Below are 15,392 nucleotides of genomic sequence, written 5' to 3'. Positions count from 1 at the left end.
ATGGCTTGGGTTATTTTATTGGTTGATTCCTTTTTCTTTTTTCATTTTTTAATGGGTAAATGGTATAAACTTCTAAGAGTGTGTTTGCTGGTCATAGTAACCAAAGTGAAACGTTATAATTTAAAACATGTGGCTTTGACTATTTGGTTTATTACATGAAAAGCACAGCCAGATTGTAGAGTTATGTATGGATATATAGAAAGGAGGAGAAGTTGATTACTTACGAATCTGTTGAGAAAACCTTTGCATTTACAGTTTCCTAGTTATGAACCTAACCAGTGTCTTTATGCTACAGCTAATATTTTAAGGTGGTACCTATGGCTGGACCGTGGAAGCGAAGATAGAGAAGGCATGATCATGCCTTTGACAGAGAACGCTTCAACTTCTCATCCCCCCACCTCTTTGGGGGAGTGGGCGTGGAACCCACCTTAGGGCTTAAACTCACAACCCTGAAATCAAGAGCTGGAGGCTTAACCAACTGAGCCATGCAGGCTCCACACCATTCCCTTTTGATAAGGGATGTTGAGATATTTATAGCAAAACTCAGTGTTTACACATCTCATGTTGTGTGTACTCATATCTTAAAAGTGGCCTTGTTTAATGACTGTTTTCTTCAAATCTAATGTGATATTTACTGTTTCTTTAAACTTCTGTGTTTTTTTTAAAGATTTGATTTATTTATTTGACAGAGAGAGAGAGATCACAAGTAGGCAGAGAGGCAGGCAGAGAGAGAGGGGGGAAGCAAGCAGGCTCCCTGCTGAGCAGAGAGCCTGTTGTGGGGCTTGATTTCAGGACTCTGAGAGCATGACCTGAGCCGAAGGCAGAGTCTCAACCCACTGAGTCACCCAGGCATCCATAAACTTCTGCATTTTTATACTTAGAAAGCTTTCTAAAAAGATCATGACATCCAGTAATAACATATAAAGCACACTACCCATTTTCCTTTTTCTGTAGGTTTTATGGGAATTAGAAACCTTACGTCTCATAAATCACTTTGAAAAATCCATGAAGGCAGAAATTGGAGACGATGATGAATTGTATATAGTAGACAACAATGGAGAGGCACAGCTGTTTGACTTTACTGGCCAAGACTTTGAAAATAAGCTTCGAGTTCCTCTTCTTGAAATACTGAAATATCCTTACCTGCTTTTACATGAGCGTGTTAGTGAGTATCATGAGTGTTCTACCAGTTTTATCAGTCTTTTTTTTAAGAATTGTAAAGGCTTAGTTTTATCTGTATTGAAAATCTGTTTGTTAAACACATAATTAGGATACTTCATACTTTTTCCCAATAGTTTAGTATGCAAATTTCCAAACATACAGAAAAGTGAGTGATATAGTGAACACGTATATACATCATGTAGGATCTCTTCTCGGCCTTTTGGCTAAGATCGAGTGTACATCATGTAGGTTCTACAGTTGCTAAAGTCTTGCTGTATTCGCTTTATCAAACATTTACTCATCTGTCCTTAAGTTAATTTTCATTCTTGTAATTTGTCATTAGCAGAATTTCTCAGCGTTGGCATAGTGACATTTTGGATTGGGTGCTTCATCATTGTGGGGCTGCGCTGCCCGCTGTAGGATGTTTAGCAGCATCCCTGGCCTCTATCCACTAGATGCCAGTAGCACTCCGCTCTTCCCACTGCCCCTGTTGTGATGACAACCGGCCTGTTGCCACATAATGCCAGATGTCCCTTGAGCGTTGAGGGCAAAACTATCCATGGTTGAGAATTACTGATCTGTAGTAATTTTCACTAATTCTACGTGTGGCATGTTATGGCTGCCTATATTTGGGTCATTTATATTTGCATTTCTTAATATGAATCTCATAAAAATGAAGATATTTTTGTGATCTAACAAAATGGCCATACCTCCCCCCCACACACCAAAAAACAATACCTTTAAGCTACCTAGTATCTAGTCCATATTCAGATTTTCCCAGTAGTTGCAAAGTGGGGTTTTTGGCTGGTTTGTTTAAATAAGAATCCATTCAGGGACCATATATTGCCTTGGTTCATATTTTGTACATCTCTTTGAATGCAAAACAGTCTACTTATACACATACACAAATTTATTTATTTATTTATTGCCATAACCTTGACTTACTGAGACCATATAGTTACCCTGTAACGTATAATGCGCTTTTTGGATTTTTTAGATTGTTTCCTTATAATGTTATTTAACTTATTTATTCTCTGTATTTTCAGTAAACTGAAAAGTAGATCTAAAGATTTGTTTAGATACATCAATTCCTTCTAAATAAGTTCTAAATAATTAGGTTTTAAAATTGTTTTTAAGCATTTATTAATGGGTACTCTGTTCAAGAAAGTACATAAATGTTGATTTTTCACCAAACACACCTGTGTAGCCAGCACCCAGATAAAGAAACAAGCCATCAATACCCAAATGCTTCCTTCATGCTTTTCCTGTTATCATCACTGTTTTCCAAAGCTAGTCTTCATCACTAACAATACTCTTTGAAGTTTGAGGAAGTAGAGTTGATTCATTAGGTGGGGTAAATTAGTAGGAGTCTATTCAGGACACTTCTGAAAGGTACTGTAGAGATTTCCATAAAGCAGCAGGAATCAGAACAGTGCAAGCATGGCTCGACTTGTAGAACAGCATCGAGTCCGGAAATGAACCAGCCATGTTTTGGGAAGCTTGTTTGATGATGGTAGCTTTTCAAACTAGTGAAGAAAATGGATTATTCAATAAAGGAGAATAGGACAAAATAGTCATTTGGGGGGAAAGCTCACTTTATCACTAGTACTAAACAAAGTCCGTGTGGATCAAAATGTAGAATCCTAATGGAACTGGGCTTATATCCATACTTCTAAGAAGATAGCCTGTGGATATAATTACGCCAAGTGTAAGAAAAGAAGTGTATATCAGTAAAGTCAGGGTAGTTTATAGGAACACACGATCAGTCACACTGGATTAGTCTTTTAGATTGGTAAATACTGTTACGTGATCAGCAATTTTAATGCCTCGTTTGGAAAAAAAAAAGGAACAACTTTATTTACTCAGAGAACAAGCAAAAGAGCCAGATTTAGGAACTCTTGATAAGCTAAGATCTATGTCTTTATATTTACTGTGTTACTTTTTCTTTTTAGATGAATTATGTGTTGAAGCACTTTGTCGGATGGAACAAGCTAATTGCTCCTTTCAGGTTTTTGACAAACATCCGGGCATCTATTTGTTTTTGGTCCATCCCAATGAAATGGTGAGTATGAATGGTGGGCAATGAAAGGACATATTTTTGCATATTTAAGTAGCTATAATAGAGGGTTTGGGTATATATTTTGTTTAAAATATTAAACTGTTAAAAATGTATAATCACGCCCCTCAAAAGGTAAATGTTTCTGTGGAGCAGCAGTGGAGCAGAAACACTGAGCGATAGATGGTGGAAGTCTGTAGGCCTGGGTGGCTTTAGGTAGCCGGAGATAGTTTGTCAGGATAACAGAATTCCACGTGTACTCCAGGCAAGGCAAAGGACCAGCGACAAGGCCTGTGCTCAACATAAAGTTGAGACTTCCCTGCCTGTGAAAGAAAAGGGACAGAAAGTACAGTCAGGTACCCTCTGGGCCTGGCCTTTTTTACACCTGCATAGCAGTAGAGGAAGCAGGTTCAGCCAAGCCCCCAGGACCTGGGCGAAGCCCTCATGGGCTTTGTGACCGAGTCTGCAGTGTCCTGCAAGTGACAGTGGTTGAGAGTCTTGAGCTGCTGGTGTGAGATTGTTGAATGAAATCCTTAACAAAGAAGAATTCAGAAGATGTCAGGAATATATGAAGTTGATTGAATATTGTGATAAAGTTTATTATTTAAAGAAAAACTAAGTTCAAGGAAACTGAAAACTTGGACTAGGTGGTATCAGTGTGATGAGGCAGGCAAGGAGACTAAAGAGGTGAGAGCGTGCATGCTAGGTTCTCATCTGCTTAAGGGCAGAGCTAGGTAGTGAATTATCTTAAATAATGAATTTATATAGAAAATGCTTTAAAAGAAATAGAAAAACTTCATACATACAAACAGGTTTAAACATATCAGTTTTTAATATAAGTGGGCTGAATTTGTCAGTTAAAAGACAAAGATCGGATAACAAAGTCCACGTAGCTCCTAAGACAAACACTTAAAACATAGGGTGAAAAAGGTTGATGTAGGAGTTAGAGAAACAGCTAATTGGCAAATACTGACCTAAACAAAGTGGTGAAGCTATTGTAATATCAAATAAAATAGATATTTGGATAAGGATGGATAAGGTTATTACATAATAAAATAATTCAGTTCAAGATCATAGAGCATTTTTAAACAAGTAATATGCTGGTTAAAATGGGCTCAAATAAGTGATGCATTTATTTGTAGAACTACAAGAAGGGATAGTAGACTCATTATTGTAAAAGATTTTCATGTCCTTATCTTCAGTATTGAATTAGTAGGCCAATAAAGACCTCAATGAGTAAGGGAATATGAATACAAGGTAGTTTACATATGTAACCTAATGAGTATATAAGTGAACTGGGCATCTAACCGTTTTTTCAAGTTTATGTTGAACATGACGAAAGGAATCAGTACCAAACCATGATAAATGTTTCAGCACATTTCAAGGACTACCATGATCTGTGATCATAACACAATTTAGATAGAAGTTAATGAAAAGATAAATGAGTTTCCACATTTTGAAATTAACACACGCTAAAGAAGAAATCAAGACTTAGGAATACCCAGAATTGAATCATAATGACGATGCCACATAAAAAAATTATAGGATGTAGTAAAAGAAGTGCTTTCAGGGAAATTTATAACTTGAAATAATTATGGAAAAGAAGAAAGCCTCAAAATTAGTGAGCTGATTATTCAGAATAGATTATCCTGATTTTATGTATGTCTTTCCAGGAAAGGAATACTCCTAAATTTATTCTAGGAAGCCAGTAATAACATATAAATAACAAAAACATAATAACATAAAAACATAATAAGACATAATAACAAAAATAAGACACCTAACACATTAAGGGTAAATTATGGTCATTAATATGCAAAAATCTTAAAATATTAGAAAATCTGTAAATAGCATTTTACCTTACTGACAATTTAAAAACTCATATGGTTGATTGGATGCAGGAAAACTATTTGATAAGATTCAGCAACCATTCAGATTTAAAATGCTTAGCAAATTAGGAATCGAAGGGAACTCTATGAGCTGATGAGTTGTATCTGTAAAAAAACCTAAAGGAAACATTATCCAGATTGACTAACTTTTAGTGAAGCAGTCCCTTTAAAATCAGAAATAGACAAAGGTGCTCACTATCATGACTTTTTGTAGAGTGTCAAGTTGGAGTTCTGGTCAATGCAGTAAAAATTAGAAAAAGAAATTAGAGGCATTAAAATTTGAAAGGAAGAAGTAAAATGACATAATTTGCAACAGTAAGATTATTTACATAGGAAACCCCAAAGAATCTACAAGTTTTAAGAAATAAGTGTCTAACAAGGTGATTAAAGTATTTATAGAAGTTGGTGGTATTTCTGTACACAGCCACTCAAAAATTAATAAAGTTGAGTTTCCATTGATTACAGGTTCAGAAAATATTAAATGCCCAGGCATAAATCTAACAAAGATATGAAACTTCTACAGGAAAATTATTAAACTTAATTAACACATGAAAGAGGGGTGCCGGGGTGGCTCAGAGGGTTAAGCTTCTGCCCTCGGCTCAGGTGATGATCTCAGAGTCCTGGGATTGAGCCCCGAATCAAGCTCTCACTCAGCGGGGAGCCTGCTTCCCCCTCTCTCTGCCTGCCTCTCTGCCTACTTGTGATCTCTCTCTCTGTCGAATAAATAAATAAATAAAATCTTTTTTAAAAAATTGAATTAACACATGAAAGACCTTAAGAAAGACCCTGTGTTCATAAATAAGAAAACTTAGATCTGTCCGTTTGCTCCAGATTGATCTATAGATTCAGTGTTTTTAAATAAATTCCAGCAGGGTTTTTAATGTAACATGTTAAGATGTCTCTAAAATACATATATGGAAGAGGAAGAATCCAAAGTTGCCAGGACATTTCTGAGAATGAGGGAGACCTGCTACGAAGCTCTGATAGTTAAGACAATGTGATATTGATCTGCAAACAGACACTTCGGCAGGTGGAATAGAATAGAGACTCAGACAGAGTCATTCATATTTAAATTTTTGGTATTTGATAGAGGTGATGTGTCAGATCAATGGGGCAAAGAAGGACTGAAATGGAAATGATACAAAGGTATCTCAATGGAGAAAATCATATTTTTAAATCCTATCCTTAAAACATCAGGTTTTTAAGGGGCACCTGGGTGGCTCAGTGGGTTAAAGCCTCTGCCTTCAGCTCAGGTCATGATCTCAGGGTCCTGGGATCGAGTCCCACATCGGGGGCTCTGCTCAGCAGGGAGCCTGCTTCCCCCTCTCTCTCTGCCTGCCTCTCTGCCTGCTTGTGACCCTTCTGCCAAACAAACAAAATCCTTAAAAAAAAAAAAATCAGGTATTTAAAAACTCTATAGATTAAATGTCAAAAATAAAATGGCCAAACTCTTGGCAGAAAATAAAGGTATAACTGAGATTTTAAGGAAAGGAAAGCTTGCCTTTTTTTTTTTTTTTTTGGAAAGGAAAAAGCATTGGGCTTTGGTTACAAAGAAAGGCTGACAAACGTGACTATATCAAAATGAAGAGCTTTTGTTTATCAAAAGACATCTTGAAGTGAAAAGACAAGTTAAAAATTGGGAGAAACTATAAGCGACACTTAACAAAACCCCAAAAGAAAAATGGAGGAAGACCTGAACAGGCATTTCCCAGAAGAGGAATTTCTGTGGCTAATAGACATATGAAGGACAGTTTGGTATTAACGACAAAGAAATAGTAAGACCACAGTGAGAGTTCTGTAGCGTGCACTAGTTTGGGGCTGTAGGTATTAGGATGTGGATCTGCAGGACCTCGTTGCTGGTGCAAGTGCAAATTGGGGCAACACCTCGGAGATTAGTTCGGCTTCATCTGCATTTGCACGTTGCTTTGTCCTGTGATCTGGCAGTTTCCTACCTGAGTGTATATGGGAGAGACAGACTCTTGAACATTTGTAACAGGCGCGTGCAGAAGAAATTCCATAGCACACTCCTCGGAGTTCACCAAAACCTGCAGGCAACCTTCGGTGAATAAATTGTGAAGGGTCTTCACATGGGACTATCACGCAGCAGCTCAGACAGTCAACTCGGAACAAAATGGGTGAATCCTGGTAATAGACCGTTGTAAGCGGAATAAAGTTTCCAAAGATGATGTATAGGAGGAAACCCTTTTTACTTATTTATTTATTTATTTATTTATTAAAAGATTTTATTTGTTTATTTGACAGAGATCACAAGTAGGCAGAGAGGCGGGTAGGGGGTGGGGAGGAGAAGCAGGTGCCCCGCTGAGCAGAGAGCCCGATGCCGGCTGGATCCCAGGACCCCGGGACCATGACCTGAACCGAAGGCAGAGGCTTAACCCACTGAGCCACCCAGGTGCCCCGGAGGAAACTCTTTTTATAAAGTTAAAAACAAAACCGATGTTTACAGGTAGGTACCATAACTGTATAAAAAAATAGGCAAGGGGATGAAGGACGTGGTATTGGAGATGACGGTGACCTCGGGTTGGAAGGGGCAGGAAGAATAGGGGGCGCAGAGGGCCCCATATAGTTAGATGTGTGTTAGAGTGAAGGGACCTTAGTTTCTGTGTTGGATGAGGAGTTTATGGATGCGTGTTGCATTAATAATAAAAATTAAAAATGAGCTATGCATGGACCAAAGATGAAAGTTTGTCGTGAATGAAAGGTTATAGTCTTAATTCTGAGGTCTTACTCCCTAACCCTCATTCAACAAAGGAATATTCAAATTTAGATGAAATTTGGGTTTAACAGATGTATACTAAGGCATTGGGATAGGGAGTTAGAGGCTCTACCATAAAACAGACTTTTGATGGTCCATCCCTCAGTCAAAAAGGTAGTAGAAAATAATTCACAGGTGACAGAGATGTGTCTATTTCTGAAATCTGGTTGAGGAAAAAAGGCTTCCGTGAAAATTGTAACCAAAGCCCTCTCTTTGTAAGAAAAGTTTCTGTTTGCTTGCTTGCTCGACGCTTGCGGAAACCATTGCAGATCTTTCCAGAGGGATACATCGTCAACTGAGTCCTTGCCAGATTCCCACAGACACATCCCCACTGAAGATGGCAAAATTTTAAAACGGCAAAACCACTATGTGTGAGTAGAAATAAAAACAAGAAAGGGGACCCAAAGAACTCTTTACTAGAATGACCAGACAGTGAATATGAAGTGCTTCAATAAAAGAGACTTGAAAACTCACAGTCCAAAGACCGGTAATAGTTTTTAAAGATTCGGTTAAAATATGTACAAATGAAACACATAAAATTAAACGTTTTAGATGGATTGAATGGCTAGTTAGGTGTGGCTGAAGAATTAATGAATTTAGAAGACAAGCAGGCTGCTTAGAAAGCAGACAGACAAAGGGATGGAGAGGGAAAGCTGGAGGCAGGCATAGTGGGAAGATGTCATCTCCGTTTGCCCCGTGTTGGCGAAGGAAAGAATCAGAATGAAGAGATGATGGTGCGTTGCTTCTCAGAGTCCATGAAAAACACAGAAGCATTCTCCAGATTCTGAGGTGGAAAAATGAAAGAAAAAGCCACACCAACGCAAACTGTAGTAATATTTCAGGACACTACAGACAAAGGTTTTAAAGGAGCCGGAGAAAAGACTCCTTGCGGGAGAGCTGCAGTTAGCTGCTTGGTGACAGGAGTAAAACCGGATCAGCCGGACGGTATCTTCCCCGTGCTGAAGAGTGGTGGCTGTCCATCTAGAGACGTGCCCAAGAGAGAAGGCGAAACAAAGACCTTTCAAACAGCTGGGGTCCTTTACCACCTACAGTCTCTGTGCAGGGTGGGCTTGTGCCTTTTCGCGTCGTCTGGACAGTCCCTAGTGTTAATGTGGCATACTGCTTTCTTGGATAAAGGCTCTTCGTGACTGTGAATGTTCAGGTCTGCTGTGTTTTGGGTGCAGTGTTGCATGGTTTCCAGATGTTAACTCGTTAAAACCTTACAGCCCACGTTTCTTAGATGAGGAAACGGAGTCAGACTTGTCCACAGTTGTTAGACTAGTGTGTGGTGACCAGGGTGTATAGGTACGCACAGAGCCCCTAGGTTTGGTTTTGTTTTTTAACTGTTTGGAAAGTCCCACTTTCAGAAAAATCTCGAGAATAAATAAAGTAGAAAATACCTGTATCGCCTTAAGCCATATTCACGAATTGTTAAGTGTCTCCATTTGCTCTATCATTTGCTTTCAAGTGACGTGGCCTTTTTTTCCTGAGCCATTTGAAAGTTGGTTGCATCCCTCAGTGTGCTTTACCGTTAAATCCGTCATGCGTGTTTCCTAAGAAGAGGCTCTTCTCTTTCTGTAAAGACAGTGTTACAGGCTTCAGTGAATCTTGCACTGACCTGGTCATGTCCGTCTCCCTGTCGTACCGTGCATTCCAGTGTTGTTCGTAGTGTGTCTGCGCTGTGCCCCGGTATCTGGTCTGGGATCAGCTCTTACACGCAGTTAGGTTCCTTGAATCTCCCTTCATCTGGGTTGCTGTTCCCCCAGCCTTCGTCTTTTGTGACATTTCTGAAGTTGCCGTCATCCCTGCCGCCGCCCCTTTTAAAAAATAGAATGCTCTTCGTTTTGGGTCTGTCTGCTGTTTCCTTGTTGTTCGAGTCAGGCTGTGTATTCCCAGCTGGGGTGCTCCGTAAAAGTGATGTGATGTCCTTCTCAGAGTGTCCTGTGCGGACGCACGCCATAGCATTTGCCCTTCGTGGTTGTGGTAGTTTGGATCAGCTAGTCACGGTGTTGTCCACTTTCTTCACGTTATAATTTCTGATACTTCAGTATCTCTCTAAAGACAAGGACTTTTTAAAAAATCACGACTCCTAAAATAATTCCTTAATATATATATTTTTTAAAGATTTTATTTATTTATTTGACAGAGGGATCACAAGTACGCAGAGAGGCAGGCGGCGGGGAGGAGGGAAGCAGGCTCCCCCCAAGCAGAGAGCCCGTTGCGGGGCTCGATCCTAGGACCCTGAGATCATGACCTGAGCCAAAGGCAGCGGCTTAACCCACTGAGCCACCCAGGCGCCCTGGTTTTTTTTTTTTTTTTTTTAATGAAAAAAAAAATTTTTTTTAAATGAATTGTGATGAGTTGGGGAACTGGTGTTTTTTGTTTTTTTAAAGATTTTATTTATTTATTTGACAGACAGAGATTACAAGTAGACAGAGAGGCAGGCAGAGAGAGGGGGAAGCAGGCTCCCTGCTGAGCAGAGAGCCCGATGCGGGACTCGATCCCAGGACCCTGAGATTATGACCTGAGCCGAAGGCAGCGGCTCAACCCACTGAGCCACCCAGGCGCCCTTAATGAAAAATTTTTATTTGTTACTTGAGAGAGTGCAAGCAGGGCAAGCTGCAGAGGGCGATGGAGAAGCGGGCTCCCTGCAGGGAGTCTGATATGGGGCTTGATCTCGTATAACTGACTGAGCCACCCAGGCACCCTTAATATATTTCTGATCGTTATTTAAATTAATGGAAATGATTATCTCAGAAATGGTTTTTTAGGGTTAGTTTGTTCAAATCAGGATAAAATAAGGTCCAAGCATTGCATGTATTAATATCTCAGGTCTTTAAAAATCTGTAGAGAATCCTATTTTCTTAATTAGGTTCTTGCTTCGTGTAGACAATTATCTGTTGAATGAAGTAGTGAACATGTTATGCTCTTAGGTTCGGCGTTGGGCTATCCTGACCGCAAGAAATTTGGGAAAAGTGGACAGAGATGATTATTATGACTTGCAGGAGGTTTTGACTTGCCTTTTTAAAGTCATTGAGTTGGGGCTTTTGGAAAGTCCAGACATTTATACTTCTTCTATCCTCGAGAAGGGTAAACTGATTCTTCTGCCCTCACACATGTATGATACCACCAACTACAAAAACTATTGGTTAGGTAAGTATTGTTTTACACAAATACAACGCTGTTTTTCTATAATTCTTAATGAGTATCCTGCAAAGGAAGTGATTTCTTGGTGATCTGATCAAGGATTTCGTGGTTCCCAATTTTTGTTCTGTTGTTAAAATTAACTGAGTCATTACACATCCTGTTCTTAAACACTCTTTATCCTAGAAACCATCTTTGTAAGAGGTATATGTTCAAGTATGGCAAATCTTTTATTTAAAACGATACTGCATATAACGAAACATTATTATAGCAGTTGATTTTAATGGGGTTTGATATATTTTACTTTATTTTATTTATTTATTTATTTTTTTACTTTTGATGCCCTGTTGATTTAGTCCTTGTAACAGTTATGGGGTAGATGTTCTATCATCACTATCATCTCTGTATTAGGAATAAGAATAATGAAACTTATAATAATAATAGAGCTTGCCGGGGTTTGATATATTTTAAAGAGACTTTCCCATCTGTAAAATATTTCCTGGTTGAAAGAGATAATAGCTTTGGTTTTCAGTTTTACACTGACCCAGAATAGTTCTACCCTACTTACTTACTCTGAGTCTTACAGTCGTATGTCATATTTGATAGTGATGAGTACTCAGGATATGGCGATCTTAAAATTGAAGGCACCTTAGATTTGAGGAAATAAAAATTGTGTGGTAGTCATCTTAGGAATTGTTTTCTAACCAGGTTTGTACCATTTCCTCCTTTTACTTTCAAGTCAGTCTAAAGTCCTGTTACTTGGGAGCAGTTGGGTATGACTATCTCAGACTTAAGTGTTTGAGGAACTGGATACTGGTTTGCTTCATTTTACCACCTTGTTACTCTTTTGCCAACTAAGCCAGAGAAGGCATGAGCGCTGTGTTTTTTAATCAAATCAAGAAGACTGTCAATGATCTTACAGGTATTTGCATGTTGCTGACCATTCTGGAGGAGCAGGCCATGGACTCACTGTTGCTAGGCTCAGACAAACAGAATGATTTCATGCAGTCAATACTTCACACCATGGAGAGGCAAGCAGATGGTAATAACCTTTATTTGCGAAATGCTTTTGAATACTGGGATGTAAAATGTTAGTGTCATTGCAAGAATTTGGGTGTATGGTGTGGACAAAAGAAGAGTGAATGTTTGTATGGTTAAGTCACAGATTCAGATTTTTAAATTGGAAGGGGCCTTTAGAGTTTAAATTTCAGTACCTTACCTTCATAAAAGTGGAGACTGAAGCCCAGGAAAGTTAATTTACTGTTTCATGTTGAAATGCCCAGTTAGTGCTAGAGTCAAGACTAGCAGATATACACACACACACACACACACACACACACACATATATATATATATTTTTTAAAGATTTTATTTATTTGACAGAGCTCACAAGTAGACAGAGAGACAGGCAGAGAGAGAGGGAGAAGCAGGCTCCCTACTGAGCAGAGAACCTGATGCGGGGCTCAATCTTAGGACCCTGAGATCATGACCCAAGCCAAAGGCAGAGGCTCAACCCACTGAGCCACCCAGGCGCCCCGAGCAGATACATTTCTAATGACATGGTAGTTAAAATTGTGGAGAAAGCCTTCCCTGTCTCACTGTCTTCCTTTTTCCTGGTTCTTCCTTTCACTTTGGTTCTCTGGGATTCCACTTTCCAGTATGGTAACTGTTAGCCACATGTGGCTATTTAAACTTAAGCTAATTACAGTTAAATAGAGAATTCAGTTTTGCAGTCCCACAAGGTGTGTTTCCAGTGCTCAGTAGCCGCATATACCCGGTAGCTACTGTATTGCTCAGTGTGGGTCAAGGACATTTCCATCAGCACAGAAAGCACTCTTGGACAGTGCTGTTCAGATAGTCTAGAAAACAGAGTGTAAAACTTGTAGTAATATTTATTATTATACCCTCATTTTCTTGTGCTTATGGTTGTGTCAAGCTGATGAGGAAAGATCTGTACTGAATGTTTCTAATCTTTTTTTTTTTTTTTAAGATTTTATTTATTTATTTGACAGGCAGAGAGATCACAAGTAGGCAGAGAGGCAGGCAGAGAGAGAGGGAGAAGCAGGCTCCCCGTGGAGCAGAGAGCCTGACGTGGGGCTCGATCCCAGGACCCTGAGATCATGACCTGAGCCGAAGGCAGAGGCTCAATCCACTGAGCCACCCAGACGCCCCTTGCTACATTATTCTTAAAGTTATTACTATTTCATTTACCAATATTTCCTACATTTGTAGTTCATTCTTTTGTGCCTTTCCCATACAATTCTGTCTTCCGTTAATCCAGCTCCCCTACCCTTCTTCACAATGGGAGTCCTCTCTTTAAGAAGCCTTTCATAATGGTCTTCAACTGATGACTTTGTTCCTTACTTGAGAGCTTACTGGACATGAGACATTGTGTCAGCTGCAGGAAAGGAAGCAGGTAGAGTTTAAGAGTCCTGAGGGAAATAAAGCAGAAAGTTCTAGGTGACCAGATAAGCTATCAGTGAGATAGAGAGGGAGCACCTGTGTCAGAAGAATGCTAAAGAGGAGGAAGGGACCAGGGAACGTTTGATGTAGTAGGAGCATTTGAGCTGGGCTTGAGGAAGGACGATTCTGATGGTGGTGCTAATAGTGAAGGCATTCTGGTTCTTACTTGGGAAAAAGCCGGCTGTTTTTGCTGTAGATAAGGTATGATTATGGAAATCTGAAAAATGAAGCTGAAAGAAACAGTAGAGTAGGGTCTTAAAAGTAAGGACATGACAGAGGACTTTGAATTCTTGGAAGACATTAAAGAGCAGTTGAAAGCCTTTGAGTGGGGCGGTCTTTTGCCACTGCATATCTGATAGAGAAGAAGGAAAGGACTGGTGGCAAGAGCTTCTCAGTAATGGGAATTCCTGCCATTGGGATGAAAAGTAGGTAACAACAAATAATATGGAGGATAAGGGTAGATGGAGAGGAGAAGGGAGTTGAGGGAAATTGGAAGGGGAGGTGAACCACGAGAGACTCTGGACTCTGAAAAACAACCTGAGGGTTTTGAAGGGGCGGGGTGGGGGGTGGGAGGTTGGGGGAACCAGGTGGTGGGTATTAGGGAGGGCACGGATTGCATGGAGCACTGGGTGTGGTGAAAAAACAATGAATACTGTTACGCTGAAAAGAAATTAAAAAAGAAAAAAAAAGTAGGTAGCAAAGCCACATTGAGATATGGATGGATGAAGGGTGTGTCTACAGCGGTCACATGGCACACACAATTCAGATCCTGCTAAACCAGAATTTCTTGTATCATGCGCTTTGCTCGGTAGGAAGAATTGCTTCAGGTATGCAAACAGGGTGAGAGAGGTGAGTTTACCTAGACTATCTCAGTTTGTTCCCCATTTAAAAATTTCTTAGCAGTGTATATATATGGCTTGCAAAAAATTCAAAATTAACTTTAAAGTTTATCAGGCTTTTAAAAACCTGTGTTTGGCAGCACTTTATTTTAAATTTGTTGCTTCCCAGATAAAGAATGCTTCATTCTCATACGTTTTAGCATCTTTTTCTGATGGTTTTGTAATCCAGCAATCACTCCGTTGTGTTTCAGATGATAGTGTGGACCCTTTCTGGCCAGCATTACACTGTTTCATGGTGATTCTGGATCGCCTCGGATCCAAGGTTTGGGGTCAACGTATCGATCCTATTGAGGCATTTCAAACCATTATCAACAATGTGAGCTACAATAAAGAGATCCAGAATATACGGAACAGCTCCGTGAGGTTCGTTCGGTCATATAATCTCAACAAGGAAGTCTGTTGTAGCTGACTTGCAATAGGGTTTTTTCCTTTTTTTCTTCATTTCAGTAATTCCTATATATTCTTACTCTTTAAGGACCAAGTTAGAACCGGAATCATATTTGGATGATATGGTGACTTGCAGCCAGATTGTATACAATTACAATCCCGAAAAGACCAAAAAGGTATAAAGCATTTTGAGAATTCAGATGATCCCGTATTGCCTTTGTATTGTGTAGGCGATGTTGTACATAATTAGTTGAATTACTGATCTTACGATACATAGCTGTTCTGAATCCACTGCTGCGTGAGGGGTTTCTGACTGAACAGATGTAGGTGGGGAAAATGGACTCTCACTACAGGGTGATACTTTGAAAAATGAAGGGCAGTTAGGAAGGGTGGAAAGGTTACCGGATGAGGGAGATAAGTGACATGACTGCCATCAAAACCTGCTAATGGGAAGAAGACCAGAGTGCATGGAGGGGTACTCATGAACCCTTGACCTCACCATGGAACTGTGTTTTCCATTTTGGGGGGGCATGTGTGTATATGTGAACCAAAGTGGGAAAACTAGGCGATATATTTTCTTGTTTATAGCTGGGTATTAAATCCGTCATGAATTCTGTTTG

At 39.6% G+C, this 15,392-nt stretch overlaps 1 protein-coding gene across 1 annotated transcript in view; it reads left to right on the top strand.

Annotated features, from left to right (window-relative positions):
* Nucleotides 1-15,392, top strand: part of SETX (senataxin) — an 85,030-nt gene that overhangs the window by 7,811 nt on the left and 61,827 nt on the right. The window contains exons 5-10 of the mRNA XM_080819219.1: nucleotides 955-1,165; nucleotides 3,114-3,223; nucleotides 10,813-11,032; nucleotides 11,946-12,065; nucleotides 14,577-14,748; nucleotides 14,861-14,948. Coding sequence (XP_080675345.1) covers nucleotides 955-1,165; nucleotides 3,114-3,223; nucleotides 10,813-11,032; nucleotides 11,946-12,065; nucleotides 14,577-14,748; nucleotides 14,861-14,948 — 921 coding nt within the window. The remainder of the gene's footprint in view (nucleotides 1-954; nucleotides 1,166-3,113; nucleotides 3,224-10,812; nucleotides 11,033-11,945; nucleotides 12,066-14,576; nucleotides 14,749-14,860; nucleotides 14,949-15,392) is intronic.

The sequence above is a fragment of the Martes martes genome, assembly GCF_963455335.1.
Source record: "Martes martes genome assembly, chromosome: 12".
Lineage (NCBI taxonomy): Eukaryota > Metazoa > Chordata > Mammalia > Carnivora > Mustelidae > Martes > Martes martes.
Note: the sequence above shows the minus strand (reverse complement) of the source record. Positions and strands in the feature narration are given on the sequence as shown.